This window comes from Magnolia sinica, chromosome 11, assembly GCF_029962835.1.
Source record: "Magnolia sinica isolate HGM2019 chromosome 11, MsV1, whole genome shotgun sequence".
Classification (NCBI taxonomy): Eukaryota; Viridiplantae; Streptophyta; class Magnoliopsida; order Magnoliales; family Magnoliaceae; genus Magnolia; species Magnolia sinica.
This window is the reverse complement of record NC_080583.1, coordinates 14226806-14243412: the sequence shown is the minus strand read 5'-3', so window position 1 is coordinate 14243412 and position 16607 is coordinate 14226806. Positions and strand designations below refer to the sequence as shown.

General features: G+C 40.8%; 1 protein-coding gene across 2 annotated transcripts in view; it reads left to right on the top strand.

The window, feature by feature from the left end:
* The window catches only part of LOC131218856 (kinesin-like protein KIN-7N), a 52904-nt gene that overhangs the window by 11250 nt on the left and 25047 nt on the right, over positions 1-16607 (top strand). For both annotated transcript variants that reach the window (XM_058213715.1, XM_058213716.1), the window contains exons 11-13: positions 16112-16180; positions 16256-16315; positions 16432-16584. In XM_058213715.1, coding sequence (XP_058069698.1) covers positions 16112-16180; positions 16256-16315; positions 16432-16584 — 282 coding nt within the window. The remainder of the gene's footprint in view (positions 1-16111; positions 16181-16255; positions 16316-16431; positions 16585-16607) is intronic.

The window sequence follows — 16607 nt, the reverse complement described above, 5'->3', positions numbered from 1 at the left end:
ATCGTCACGGCCATATTGAACGTTAAGTTCTAAGGGAGTCTGAACTGTCTTTTGATCCGTCAATGATGTCAAGGCGAGAAGATCCTTGGTATATTTACGCTGGCTGACCAGGATTCCACATTTAGAACGTGAAATTTCAAGCCTAAGAAAGTATGTGAGATGGCCGAGGTCTCTCATCTTGAAGGATGATTGCAGAACATCCTTTAAAGCCGAGATGCCAGTAGCATCGCTACCAGTCAGAAGGAGGTCATCAACATAGACGAGAACAATGATAATGCCGTGAGCAGTGGTGCGAAAAAATAAGGATGAGTCATGACTACTTTGAGTAAAGCCAACACATGTAACAACATCGTGAAAGCGTTGGAACCATGCCCGAGGTGCCTGTTTGAGGCCATACAGGGCTTTCTTTAGGCGACATACCTTATTGTCAGGGATTAAAGAGCCAGGAGGAAGTTTCAAATATACGGTTTCTTGGAGGTCTTCATGAAGAAAAACATTTTTCACATCCATCTGAGCAAGTGGCCAAGAGCGAACGGAAGATATTGCCAGAAGAGTACGAACGGTTTTCATCTTGGCCACAGGAGCGAATGTCTCATCATAATCAATTCCGTATTCCTGTTTGTATTCCTAAGCGACAAGTTGAGCCTTGTATTGATCCAATGATCCATCAGACTTGGGCTTGACAAAATAAATCCATTTGCTACCAATTAGCTGTTAGTCAGCGTGTCGAGTGATAATGTCCCACGTATGATTTTCATCCAATGCTGCAAGTTCTTCTGCCATAGCCTTCTTCCAACAATCATGAGTGGCTGCCTGAGAGTATGAAGTAGGAATGGAAACAGTATCCAGAGTAGCATTCGTGGCAGACATAGAGCATATCAAGCGATCAGGCGCTCGATGTACATGATTGGAACGACGTATCGAGGTAGGTTCAGGATCTGCAACAGGTACAGTAGGTTCGGGATGACTAATAGGTGGTGGATCTGTACGTGGTTGACGCGAGTAAACCTGCAACGGACGAGGGAGAGTATGCGAGGCAAGAGGAATATCAGAACAGGTGGTCTGATGAATAATCCCATGACCCTGAAGAAATGTACGAAAATCTATTGAGAGATATTCCCCCCCGAGTCAGAGCGGAGAGTTTGAACTGGAACCCGAAATTGAGTCTCCACCATAGAGTGAAATATCCTGAATTTTTAAAAAATCTGTTACTTTGAGTGCAGAAAATAAATCTAGGTGTAATGTGTGAAATTATCAATGAATATAACATAATATCGTAACCCAGAGAGAGACATAATTGGTGAAGGACCCCAGACATCCGTATGCACTAGTTCAAACATTGAAGAGGATTTTGTAGTACTTAGAGGAAAATGAATACACTTACTTTTTGAAAGACAACAAAATGTACAAGAATAATCTAAATCTTTTTTATTAAGAGAAATGTTCCCTAACATGCCAGAAGAAAATAACCGAATTAACCTATCGGAATGTGGATGACCTAGGCGAAAGTGCCACAGTTTCCACAATTTATTTGCTGAATAAATATCTGATGAAGATGGAGAAAAGAAACAACGAGCCGGAGTGACAGATGGATCAAAGTCCAACACGTACAGACGACCATGCCGCCTACCCATCTCAAGTACCTTCCCCATTGCCAGATCCTGCACAAAACAACAGTTGGGAAGAAATATGACTAAATAGTTATTGGATGTGAGTTGACCAACTGAAATTAAATTGGAGGAGAGGTGAGGGACATGAAACACATCACGAAGGGTGAACTGACGATGAGCAGAAGGAGAGAAAGTCAATGATCCAACAGACTGAATGGGTAGTCTAGTGCTATCCGCAGTAGAAATAGCCTGATTTCCGCTGTAGGGACGAATGTTGCGAAGATGGGATACAACACCAGTCATATGATTGAAGCACCCGAATTGAAGAACCATGTAGAAGATGGGGATATACTTGACATCTTGGCCGCAGAACAGGCCTGAACGTTTTGCTGGAGCATCGCAGGAGTCAAAGGTGATGAAAGACCTTCAGCAGAATCAGTAGATGCAGTATCAGTAATAGACGGCTCAGAAGAAATAGTGGTAGCAGTAGCAGAAAGAGCATGCCCACGACCACGGCCACGACTACGACCACCACGTCCACGGTCGAAAGAAGATGCATAGGCACGTGTACGACAGTCATGAATACCATGACTAGTCTGTCGACAATAAGCGCATCATTCTTTGCATTGAGTGATGACATGACTCACCTTGTTGCAGCCGCGACAAGTCAAAGGAGTGGAACCACGGGTTGGTGTAGTGGTGGACACAGCAAGCACCATATCAGATGATCTCGGAGTTGAGGAAAGAAGAGAGAGAACTTTCAGTCGTTGTTCCTCAGTCAATAAATCATTAATAACCGAATTTAATGAAGGAGTAGGGTTAAGGTTCAAGAGAGCAGCCCGATAATGCTCAAATTCCGGACGCAGCTTCATAAGAAACTGTCGAACTTGCGCACTCTTGTGCATAGTTTGGAATATCTTAAAGTCATGAGGAAATGTTGGATCCATCATAGCCATCTCAGTCCAAATTGTGACAATTTTGAAGTAAAATGATTGAATATTGTCGTCACCCTAAGTAAGATTAACAAGATCCTGTTCCAGGCAGTATAACCGGGCCGCATTACTCTGTTGATAAATTGTCTGGAGATGCTCCCACATTGCTTTAGCAGTGCGATGAGGTGTGAGGCCAACAACAATGGATCGATCGACCGAATTGAGAATCCAGATAATAATCCGTCCATTGTTCATTTCCCAATCAGCTAATTTGTCGGCATCTGTGGAAGTGGGGCTAGTAACAGATCCATTAATTAGTCCCCACAAACCACGACCCTTGAGGAAGTTCTGAAAATGGATGCCCCATAGAAAATAGTTGGTACCATTAAAACTACAATGTGGGGCCTCTGTATGTGATGAGTCCTTGTCCATTGATCTGAAGTAATAGCAAAGAGTCACAGCAGAAGAAGGTTTTAGATGTACCTTGCAGCAGGAGGTACCCAAGGTATTGCAGGTGCTGGATCTGGCGTAATAGCAACAGGGGAAATCTAGATCTGGAAAATCTCTAGATCTGGAACAACAACAGGGGTTATTGGAACTGGCGTAATAGCAACAGGGGTTGCTGGAAAACCGAGCAGCAGTAGCAGCTGCAGTAATCGCTGGATCTAGAAAATCGTGTAGTAGGGCGTGCAGTAATCGCTGGATCTGGAAAATCGTGCAGTAGGGCATGCAGCAGCAGAGGGTCGGATGGTGGTTGGACGAGTAGGGATGGTCGGATGGTGGCCGGACGAGCAGGGACGAGTAGGGATGGTCGGATGGTGGTCGGATGGTGGCCGGACGCAACAGGGATGAGCTGGTACGGTCGGATGGTGATCGGATGCAGCAGGGATGAGCAGGGATGGTGGTCGGACGCAGCAGGGATGGAGGCCGGACATAGTAGAGATGGTGTTCGGACGCAGGGAAGGTCGGATCTGACAGGTGGTGGCGGTTTTGGATCAGTGAAGCTTTAATACTATGTAAACAAAGATTACAATATCTGATACTAGAGAAGAGCTGAATGATTTCTGTGTTTGAGACAACCCAAGGGGTTGAATATATAGAGATTACAATCATCTATACAAGGAAAATAATAAAATCAGAATCCTCTACCTATGGAAATGAACTATACAAGGTATACTAGCTATACAAGGTATACAAGGCATGTGAGCCTGTCTAACATCTTGGTGGCCAAGGCTAGAGTTCAAGAGGGGTGATTCTTGAAGGTTTTTCTTATTCTCTCCACGTTTTTCATCCTCATAGCAACCTGATGTCTCTTTTAGGTTAGTTTTCTTCCATTGAAAAGAGTTTCTTGTGGTGAGAATATTGGGTTGTTTGAAGCATCAAAGAGGTAATTTGTATTTGATTTTCTTTTGTATTTTCTCAAGTTTTGGACAAAAGACTATAGAAGAACATTGTACTTTCCTATTTCATAGTGGATTCTCTCGGATTTGCCCCATGGTTTTTTCTTCATCTTGAAGGGTTTTCTACGTAAATCTTGCTTTGTGGTTTTGATTGTGTTTTGGTTTTTTCCTATTTTGTGGCTTTGGTTTGGATTTGTGATAGCCATTTGTGGATTTCATATTTCTATTTGATTCATACATAGACGGGGAGTGTGTCGGTTCCCAACAGTGGTATCAGAGGTTTGGTTGGAAGCGTGGTTGTTTGTGGGGCTTGTTGTTTGTCATGTGTGGATTGATGGAGGTAAGCACCTTAAATAGAATAGTTAGCCTTCATGGCTATCATGGGCAAGGTGTCCCGAATCGGTTACGTATCGGCCGTAATGGCCGATACGTAACGGTAACGGTCGGACCCGTTACGCGTACGGGGGCGTAACAGGCGATGCCCCGATTTTGGTACCGTAACGGTTGTTACGGGCCTGTTACGTGCGTAACGGCCGTCACTGACCCGTAACGGCTAGCCCGTAACGATCGAATAACGGTCATATTTTTTTTTGCTTTTTTAAGCTCTGTTTTTTCATTTTTTTGAAACCATTTGCTTCCAAACTCTCACTTAATCCTTCTACTACTATTTTTGACCAATCTTGGCTTATTTGAGATAAAAACACATTATATTACGGATTTTCTTGAATCGAAGCTTCGTGGGCCATTTTTCAGAAATTCGTCAAAAATAGGTATTTATACTTTTTATTATATGCTTTGCTGTTTTAATTATAGAATATGATATGTTAATCATAGTAGAACATGTTAATGTGCATTTTACAGATTTGTGGTGTCATTTTATATTTTTTTAATATTTTTTTCTATTTACGCACTAATTTTGGCTTTTTTTTTTAAAATTCAAAAAATCATTTTTTAATGAATGGTTTGCTATCTTAATCATAGAATATGATGTGTTAATTATAGTAGAACATGTTAATGTGTATTTTACAGATTTTTGGTGTCATTTATATTTTTTTCTATTTACGCACTAATTTTGGCCCCCTTTTTTTAAATTCGAAAAATCATTTTTTAATGAATGGTTTGCTGTTTTAATCATAGAATATGATGAGTTAATTATAGTAGAACATGTTAATGTGCATTTTACAGATTTGTGGTGTCATTTTATATTTTTTTAAATATTTTTTTCTATTTATGCACTAATTTTGGCCCTTTTTTTTAAAAAAATTTGAAAAATCATTTTTTAATGAATGGTTTGCTGTTTTAACTATAGAATATGATGTGTTAATTATAGTAGAACATGTAATGTGCATTTTACAGATTTGTGGTGTCATTTTATATTTTTTTCTATTTACGCACTAATTTTGGCCATTATTTTTAAAATTCGAAAAATCATTTTTTAATAAATGGTATGTTGTTTTAATCATAGAATATGATGTGTTAATTATACTAGAACATGTTAGTGTGCATTTTATAGATTTGTGGTGTCATTTTATATTTTTTTCTATTTACGCACTAATTTCGGCCTTTTTTTTTTTAAATTCGAAAAATCATTTTTTAATGAATGGTTTGCTGTTTTAATCACAGAATATGATGTGTTAATCATAGTAGAACATGCTAATGTGCATTTTACTGATTTGTGGTGTCATTTTATAATTTTTTTCTATTTTCGAATTAGTGACTTTATGTTTTTATTTGCTTATATTGGATAGGTTTTGGAGCTTATTAGGGTTTAGTTAGAACATAAAATCATCTTTATTGACATAGGTCATATAGTCATACTCATATCTAATCTATACCTAGTTATCTAGTATGTACCTAAACCTAAAGAAATGTCTGGGTCTGGCCAACAACAAGTGATGATATTGGATGGCAACATTGTGAGAGGGTTGGTGGTACTAGGCACCAAACGAAGTGCAAGTATTGTGATAGAATCGTGACTGGTGGAATTACCCGTCTCAGATAACATTTGGCACATCGAAAGGGTCAAGTTGCGGCATGTACTAGAGTACCGAAAGAGATAATGCTTTTAGTGCAAGCTAGTCTGGATGAGTCGAACGGTAAACGTGCTGCTGTATAAAAGAAGAAAGATGATGTTTTGGATGTAGCTCGACAGGAGGTGTTTGGTCCTGAATATATGGGCGTTCGTGATGAAGATATTATTGATTTTGACGAGGATTCAAATCGGGAATTAACTATAGCTACGAGAGAGCGCTTGCGTCTTGCTCGTGAAGAGAAAGAACGTCGCCGCATGTTTGGCACGCATGGTTCAGTCCGTGATACAGGGGGGCAGTGGGAGTGGGAGTGCAACTGGAAGTGCAACTGCTTTTGCAGGTGGGGGTGTGGGGGGGGGGGTAGGTTTGATGGGTTACGACGTGTGTTTGGGAGCCGACGACAGACATATTCACATGATGCCCCTATATGTTTGGATGAAGAAGTAAATGAGCCTAGGAGACCCTCTATTGATCCAATCCTGTTTAGGAAAGAATCAACTAAACAAAAGAAGATAAAACAAATGTGGAGTAAAACTTCCGTTGAGAAATTAGGTAGAGCAGCAGTAAAGTTATTTATACATGCCAACGTACCTCCTAATGCGGCCAATTCTCCATATTGGCAGGTGGTAATTGATGCAGCAGCATAGGCAGGTGAAGGAATAAAAGCTCCCACGGCTAAGGAGATTAGGGGGAAATGGACAAATGCAGAGTATGCGGATGTGAAAGCATACGTGGCTACCTTTAAACCTGTATGGCAAGCCAGAGGATGCATGATCATGTGTGATGGTCGGACTGGCCCAACCAGACGCAGCATGATTAACTTCATGGTGTACTGCCACTTAGGAACTATATACCACAAGTCAATTGATGCCTCAAAAGTAACAAAAGATTCTAATTATATTACTGGACTAATGGATAAAGTTGTGAAAGAGATTGGAGAGGAGAATGTAGTGCAGATTGTGACAAATAATGAAGCATCATATAAGCATGTAAGACATATTTTGATGAAAAGAGAAAACATCTTTTTTGGTTACCATGTGCTGCCCATTGTATTAATCTTATATTGGAAGATATTGGGAAGAAGAAGAATATTAAGGAAATGGTCGAAAGGGCAAAAGAAGTGACACGTTTATTTACAACCATAATCAAGAGTCGCAATAATGAAAAAGTTCACGAAAGGACGAGAGTTGTTGAGGCCTGCGGCGACTAGATTCGCAACAAACTTTATAGCATTAGAGAGTTTATTCCAGCATAGGGGAGAGTTGAGTGAGATGTTCGCTTCCCGAGAATGGCTTAACACAAGACATGGGCAGAAGACATCAGGGACACCGGTTGAAGTTGCGAACACCATACGGGACAACAAATATTGGAAGAGGGTTAAGTCGATCCTAAAGGTGATGAAGCCACTAATGAGGGTACTCCGTCTTGTTGAAACTGACGAAGCACCTACCATGGGCTTCCTATACGATGCCATGAATAAGGCAAAGTTGGTAATTCAACGTGATTGTAGAAGCTGAGAGTCTTATTGGAGGATGATCAACATGAGATGGACAAGACAACTCCATCACGATCTTCATGCAGTGGGTTACTACTTAAATCATAGGTATAGATATGCTCAATCATTTGTTGCGGATGATGAAGTTCGTGTCGGGCTAAAAAATGTGATAAAGAGATTAGAGCCTGGCTTTGATATGCAAATAAAGGTGTTGAATGAATTAGATACATTTGGAAATCGCCTTGGTAGCTTTGGAGATGCTCTTGCACAGCATGCAGTATCCAGGTTGCAACCGGCCGAATGGTAGATTAATTTTGGAGAGAGTACGAAGGCTCTCCAAAAAATTGTAGTAAAAGTTTTGAACCAGACAACATCTTCCTCTAGCTGCGAAAGGAATTGGACTTGTTTTGCGCTTATTCATTCAAAGAATAGGAATAGATTGCAGACTAGAACATTAGATAGACTTGTCTTCATGCACTACAATATAAAACTAAGAATGCGACGACGTCATAGGAGTGTTATAGTTGCCGATGACGGAGACTACTGTCCAATAAACTTGGACAATATTTATGATGAGGATGACCCACTTCTACCTTGGTTGGAAACAAGGGAAAAGCAAATTGAAGAGGATAGTGAAGAATTGGAAATTGATGACCCAGAAATACGCAGAGTGTAACAAGAGAGTCGTGCAGATATGTTGGACCCAGTAAGAGGGGAAGCGTTTATGCCAAGAACGGGTATGGCTCAAGATCAACAAAAGAGTACGAGCAGTGGTATCGTGATCATGTCGGATGATGGTGACGATGACCCCCCCGCCCCTGGTGCTGACACTTCTAGAGTTGCTCAACGCCCTATACAATCGTCTACAGATCGAGATGCCGATGAACATTGACGAGGTAGTACACGAGGTCGGACTTATGAGTGTACCGAGTCACGATACAGCCAGCAGAAGGAGGGTATATCTATTGGTGCACCGGGTCTGGGAGGTCCGGAACATCAGCAGGCTCATGGTCTTGGTTATTATGATGGATATTCTTATGGTCAATTGGATTATGATTATGGTGGTTATACTGAGCCTGTTCCATCACATTGACGTTGGAGTAGTCCTCCCGATCAATATTCATATGATTATAGATATCTAGATCCAAATCTAAGTTACTCATCACAACAGACGCACTCTCAATCTCAAGATTCTCAACAGCCTGAGTACGGGCACCAGTATGGCTATTCGATGGGCACTGGTGGATATCCTTACTCGAGGTCATAGTCGTTGTCCAGTCAGGATCAATCATCCTCTGGTTTCGTTGATCTAGTATTTCCTTCTGGCACTGGATATTATGGATATGCAGATGTAACACCTACACGTATTGGATAGCCTTAGCCTGATGATGACGATGACGATGATGTGGAGGTCGAGCAACCACAAAAAAGCAGATTTTCATTTTGGTGGTGACTTGTGATTGTGAGTATATATTTGTATTAAGGTAAGTATTTGCAGCAGACAACTTACATCAGTATTATTGCAAGAAGCCAAGCACACACTTGACACTGTCGAACTTGTATTTAAAATAGTTCCCCTGACAACCAATTAAGTAATCCTTAATGAAGTTGCAGAGGAGCATATCAGACACTACTAATTTTTTTTTTTTTTTTAATATTCTTGACTTGAGGATGACAAGTCATAGACAGGAATCACAGTCACATCCATAGGTATGTTCGAGAAATTCCTCAAAAATAATTGTAAACACCTAATGTAAGATATTTTTATATTACATTCATTCTAATATATCTATCATTGATAGTAGATGGTTAGAAAATTAAATATATGAATTTTGTAGTCAAATTCAGGTTATCTGGTTCATAAATTCATCAGATAGTCTGATGCAACTTCTCACGAAAGAGTGGACTGTTACACCACCGTAAACATGTTCCAATTTATAAATGGATGCATATTTGGAATGCTTAGAATATTCCGGATTTAATCCATATTTTTTCATATTTTTTTGGCAAATTTTTTTTTACGCCATTACGGGCCGGTACGCCCCCGTATTCGTATCGGTTTTGGAGGGCACCATTACGCCAACCGATACCGATATGGGATACCTTGATCATGGGTATCAGTTCCACATTTAATGTGGAAGATCTTGTACCGTTTCATGGACTTTCCCCTAACCCTCAGATAAACTTTGATGATGATGCCCTTGACTTGTCCCATAACCCATGACCATTACCTGACCCCTCTTCTCAACCTTTACCACCTGTACCATCCATACTTACGAGAAGAGAGGAGATAGATGATATCTTAGATGAAGAAGCGGTTTCCACACGATATGGAGGTTACCAAGAGTACCTTGTCAAGTGGAAGGGCAGACTAAAGTCAGACAATACGTGGATCACAGAGGTAGAGTTTCAGCGATGAGACTCGAATCTCCTCGAGCATCATTGCAGCTTTATTTTGCCAGAGGCGAAATCTCATCAACCAAGGGAAATTGATGAGGACATGCGAGTGCCATACCAAAGGAGGGCTAACCCAGTCTCCTTATGGCTAGACGACCATTACATGGGGCCCACTTGGCCCAATTCACATTCCTAGCCATGTTAAAGACCTCACGTGCATGTTTGTGCATATTTGAAGATCCCATATTGGGAAGATGCACGTGGGCTGCATATAGGAGCTTGATGGACATGATGATCGGACCGTTGGATCATCATCATCGAACGTCTTGATCGTGGACCCCCATGGGCCACGAAATAGTTTAGTTATTTAGATTATTTATATGCTTTATTATTTTTGGTATAGCTTATATTTGTGTTGACATTAGGGAGTTAGAAAAAACTTTTAATTTATTAAGCGTCTTTATGTTGAGAATCTTATCTGAGAGCGTCTTTTTGTAAAATGTCTTTTAAGAGACTATAAAAGAGAAAGATGGGTGCGTGAAGCCCTAATGCCATTATTTTTTTTAAAAAAAAGCTTTGTGTTTTCTCTTTTTCATGTGATTTGAAGAATACTCCATATGATTTGAAGCTTGGGTGTGGTGTGATTCCATTCCCCATTTAACAGAGGTGCAAGACTTCTATCTACCATCTTCCTTTCTATCCAAAAGAGGTATTTTCCCAAAAACTTTATATCTCTTCTTCCATTCCTATCCAAGACCATCCAAATCATTTTTTTCTTCAACTTTTCATCATCCAACTTCAACCCCAACCGAAATCAACTATTGAAGACCCAAAAACCTTAGCCAATGACCGACATGTGCGAGCCCTTAGGCTGACCGTTTGGACAACTGCTCAATCATTTGATTTCCCCTTGCTTCTCCTATCAAGACCCTTTGATTCCCCATCCATAACCCTGCCATAAACCCTGATCCCCAATTTCCTATTTTTTCCAATTTATAAAAACCCTAATTCCAAAATCCCCAATTCTCATGAACCCTAATTTTCCAAATTTCAGATTTTCTCCTTACTAACCCTAATCATGAAACCTATAAATCTCTCCCTTGAGTGTGGAATGTGTATATGCTAAATTGAAAGTTTTATCCTTCCATCGGGCCTAGTTTTAATTGATTTATGTGATTTCTTAGCATGCGGGCATGTGATTTAGGTTAAATAAGATTTTATTTCCTATTGTTTACTCTTAATTACTTGGTGGGTTAACATCTTTTGTTAATTGAATTACTTTATGAACTCTTTCATAATCTCCACGTTGCATGCTAGCATTAAATCATGTGTCCTGCATCACATTAGACAATCGTTAAGTGGATTCTCGTGTACTTGAAAGGCTCGTCCAAGGTGTGTTTGTGTTTTGGAGATACAGACCATATATTGAAAGGATACACAGACACTATCTAATGCCCTGAATTTCGGGGGTCGAGTAAATGCTCAACTCCCGATACTTCGGGTGTCACTTATGCCTCGCAAAAGCGAGTATTTTGGGTTTGTTTGCTTAGCGTGTGAGCATTTGAGAAATTAAATGGATCATGCAACGTACACTGAAATGAATGTAACTTAAACTTAAAATATGACTAGCAAGATGATGTATATACGTTTGGTGTACAGGACCGTGTCCCAGCAAAATATATACAGTCCAAAATACAAAATATCTCTGCCCTAAGATCATGTTGCTGGCCCTAGGGCAGCATATAGCGACCCGCCTAGCATTTGGAAATATGAGAGCTCCTCTTCTGAGTCCATAGACGTCTCATCCAGCGTGTTGGACTTTGCAATACCTGCATTTAAGATAGGGTCTGGTTGGTGTTTTAAAACATCGTCCCAGAGTGGGAGTGAGTGATCAACTCAGTGGTTCCATTAACATCAAGTTACATAAGTTATCAATTTCGCAGACACAATTAATGAAAAACAACTTAAATGTTCAATTCCTAAATACTCTTGTTAATGCACGTGCATGCTATTATGAGATGATGCATGTCCTCGCAATCTAACACTCCCTCATAGCGACTCTAACTCCTTATTCGCAAATGCCCAACAATACCTCGTCATGCAACCACAACTCCCAAGTCGCCACACCTAACTAATGCAATGTGAGAAGATGATCATGTTAGCCGAGTGTTTAGTTAAGTCCGTTTGTCCAGCAAGATTGGGGAAACTGAGACACCTCCACGCAATCAATGGGCCTAACTTGATCACTAGGCCCAGAGCGACCGTGACAGCCCTGCACCTGCGATCCTTGATCTGTCTGGGTTCGTCACTCCCAGCTGAGCTCATACGATAGGTGTGATTTTAAACTGAATTGCTCGCGATCACCACGGGGAGGCTCGTTACGTCAACGTAGGCTGACAATGCGGACACAATGTCCCATACCACCATGCCTGGCTCTCGAGACTTGTGGATTGCATCGCTAATGGTTGTAAGTGGGCGTTCTGGGGGTGTGGGGTGCCCCATGTTTAGGCGAGCGTGATCATACATAGTAAACACACATGGTTGGTCAACTAGTGGACTAGTTCGGCTGACTCAGGTGAACTAAGACGCAATTGGCACTGGGTGCAAGCATCCTGTGTAGTCCAACTACCGTCGGTTGTCTGTGTTCGGCCTAGATCAGTCGGACTGGCCCGGGGCAGCCGACCCAATAGGGCTGCCTTCGCAAGTTTTTCGATTCGCTGGCCAACCTAATTGACCAATCAGCTAAAATTAAATAGCATGCCACATACATTACTTATTTTAGGAGTATGCAAGCATGCATGACAGTAATTCAAGATGTTCCATTCAGTTTGGGCATTCTATCGGACATGCGGGTGCATTACTCAAATCATCGCAGATTTTACAAACATTAAAACAAATAAGTGCATGTGTCAGGGGATAATGTAGAGTAAATGGGTAGAAGTTTCAGTAAATCAAGCCTATTCTAGCATTTAATCAAATGTTCATCTGCACCAAGCATAATTTACGATTTATGGAGGACAATCAATCTAAGGGGTGCTCACTGATTAGCATGCAATCACATTTTCACTACACAATCATTATTTGCGACATAGGTTCGATAATTGGCAGCCTAAAGTTAATGCTCCCCACCTAGAAGTAGTCCATCGAATTCCTAGTACCGCTCCTAGGATTCGGGTTCATAGATTGACGTATTGATGCCCTGTGCTGATGAGGTTAGCTTGCAAGGGCACATGCAAATAGCCTTCAAGGCTCAAATTATGAAGTGGGTCCAATAGTTACCTATTTCCTGCCGCTGGGCTGTCCCCTACGGTGGGGCGCGGTTGTGAGCTTTTTCGTGGGAGTGAGGGAGTGAATTTTTGGGCCCTTTATAGTCCCAGATTTTGTACCCAGATAGCCCTGGGGGCCTCTTTTCTATTATACTTGCCCTTAGTGGGCTAGGTTTTGGCCCACAGGGCCCCTTTAGGGCCTGCTGGCTCATTCGAGCCAAGGGGCAGGTGCCCCATCATAGGATCCACAATTGGTCAAAATCAGATGGAGATAGGATGCTTCGATCGACCGCGGGGACCCACTTGCGATTGACGGTCGTTGGTGCTCGATTGGGGCCGCAACTATACGGATATAAGCAGGGAAATATCTTTGACTCGTGCCTCAAGTTTAGTCACAATTCGACGGTTGGAAAGTTGCAACTTCGCGAAAGAGCGAGGGGGCCTATTTTACTTAAGTTTCAGATTCATGCCTAGGAGAATTGCGCATTTCAAGCATTCATCTCCCGGCCCAAGTTGAGCAGTTCTAGGCACTCTCTTGGTTTGCCATTTGCGATGGGCCTCAAGCCAAATGAGGCTGACGATTTCCTATTAGTTTTGGATTTAGCGGAATTTCGACAAGCGGCCTATGCTTATTTTAGTTTGTCAGAGCGGATCTTGGGAGAGCCAGCCTCTGCAGTCCATTTTGAGTCCTGGTCGTACCTAGGACTAGTTATGTTTGTGACGCCATCCTTTTAAGATTTGTGAAAGTAGCCGTTGGATCTCATTTACCCTCTAGTTTTTGAGGCTTCGCACGTGTGCCCGTGTAGGCCGTTTGACACGGTCTAGGGCGGCTCGCTGGTGGACGCCCTAGGGTCTAGTGTCATTTTGGCTCGGGTGTTACACGCTAACAAGGCAGATGACACAGATAGTAGAAAGTCCACCTCTGAGTATTTATTCCCTTTTACAAGGGGAATTGCATTTTGAGAATAAAAATTGCAAAAGTGTGGATCTCTTTCTATGACATAAGTAGAATATATTTCGGCTATTGAAGCTGGAAAAAGAGTTGTTTGTGGATGAAGAGATTTCTCCAAGAATTGGGCTTGAAGCAAGACAAGTATGTGGTTCATTGTGACTGCCAAAGTGCCATGGATTTGAGCAAGAATGCTACATACCATTCCCAAACCAAAAATATAGATGTTCTATACCACTTGATATGCGATGTGTTAGAGAACCAGTCAATGCAGTTCATGAAGATCCACACTGATCTAAATCCATTGGATATGGTGACAGAGGTTGTTCCAATGGAGAAGCTAGAACTTTGTAGAAACCCAGTATGGGTGTTGGGTGAGTATCTATATTCGTTGATATCCTCCTCATGTGTCTGGTGGGGGAGATTGTTGTGGCACGCGTGCCATAGGTAGTCCAACCCATGAGTAGTGGGCCCTACTTATGGGTGGCATGAGAATTAAAAAAAGGACGAAGAAAATAAATAGGTTTTTTTTTTTTTTTTTTTGCCTAGAAGCTTGTAGAACACATTTTGAGAGAAGGGGAAAAGAGGAGAAAGAGGAAGAGAAAAGAAAGGTAGGTTTCGTAGTGGCCAATGCTAGAGTTCAAGAGGTGATTCTTGAAGGTTTTTCTTGCTCTCTCCACGTTTTTCATCCTCATAGCAGCCCAGTTTCTCCTTGAGGTTGGTTTTCTTCCATTAGAAATGGTTTCTTGTGATAGGAAGGTTGGGTTTCTTGAACCACCAAAAAGATAATTTGTATTGGGTTTTTCCCTTGTAATCTCTCAAGTTATGGACAAAAGACTTGAGGAGAACATTGTACACCCCTATTTCATAGAGAATTTCTCTTGGATTTGCCCTATGGTTTTTCCCTTCACCTTGAAGGGTTTTCCATGCAAATCTTGCTTTGTGATTTTGATTGTGTGGTTTGTTTATTTCCTATTTTGTGGGATTGTATCAGATTTGTAATGGCCATGTGTGGATTTCATATTTCCGTTTGACTTGAACTTAGTGTGTCAATTCCCTAAACATTCATCATCTTTTTCTATGCTGTAGACTTTTTCTAGGAACCAATAAATGAGCATTCATTCCTCTGTCTTTGTTCCACTCCCAGTCCTGTTCTCTTTGTTTGCAGACAACTTTTTGATTGGCATTAGTGCTTTCTACTTGCATTTGTATGTACAGTGGCCTTGTTTTTTTACAACTGAAGTTCTTGTTAGCTATAAATTGGGAGTTCCATTTTAGCACTTTCTATATGTAATGTGTTGAGTTAGATAAACTGTGTTTGTAGTTTTTGTTGATTAAGTTTCAGAGTTATAAGAAAGATGCTGGTCCGTGTTATCATTCTCAACTTTGGAAATGCCTGAAATGCTTAAACATTCTGTATCATTTTTTTTGTGCCTTTAGATGCATTTTATATTTCCAATTACTGTTTTATCTAACCCTGGATCATGTTGTTCTTGAAATATGATTAGCTTTCTTGATACTTTCATCAGGTGTTAATGCTTTAGGCATCTCATATCTCTACACGACATTATGTTTAGGGCCTGTTCTGAACATTGCAAAGCATGAACTGGACAGCCTGTCCACCCTCAAATGACAATGAGATGATAACGGGTTCAAGCCGTTTCCATTTAGTCCTCATTTTGAAACGCTTTTTTGTGTGTGGATGGGTGCACTCAGTGCATCACTCCATCCACATTTTTATGGATGCACTGTATGGCCTCACTTCCCCAAAAATGCATTTATGGAAGCATAAATGATGTCTGCATTTTGAGATATATCTGAAAAGCCCTTCATTATTAGCCTTATACCTTATTTAAAAAGAACCTGTTTTGATTTGTCATCACATTAAAACTTCTTCTGTCTTCTTACGGTTAAACAAACCCTTTGTAAGTTTTCTCTGAATTGATTAGTTGAATTTAGTTCCCTTTTGCTTTTTAATTATATCTTCTTCTTTTTTTCATGTTCTTCTAACCCTGGATGGTTTTTTCCATAGATTTTATCGGATGCAGCCCTACTGAAGCGGCAAAAGCTAGAGATAGAAGAACTCCGTAGTCAACTTCAGGTGATTCTGCATCTGCTTTTTATGTAACCTGCTAGTAGCTCCAGCCTTAATGTACATGAGAATTTTTGGGTGCAGGGTTCTCATTCAGAGGTGCTGGAGCAGGAGATCTTGAAACTGCGGAAGGACATGTTAAAAGTAATATCTGTTCTCATCTGAAACTTGTTACCATTTACACTTTGAATTGTTTATTTATTTATTTTTATATATTTTATGGTTTCCATGTGTTTACTTTCCCTTGTTTTGATTATTAGTATGAACTAGAACGTGAAAAGCTTGCCATGGAGCTTGAGGAAGAGAGAAAATCACATATGGAGCGGGATCTGCGTATTAAGGAGCAACAAATGAAAATAGACAATCTTAGTAGTCTTGTCACTTATTCAGATCATGATAGGAGCTCTTCCCAGGTTTGATATCAGCAAAGGATTGG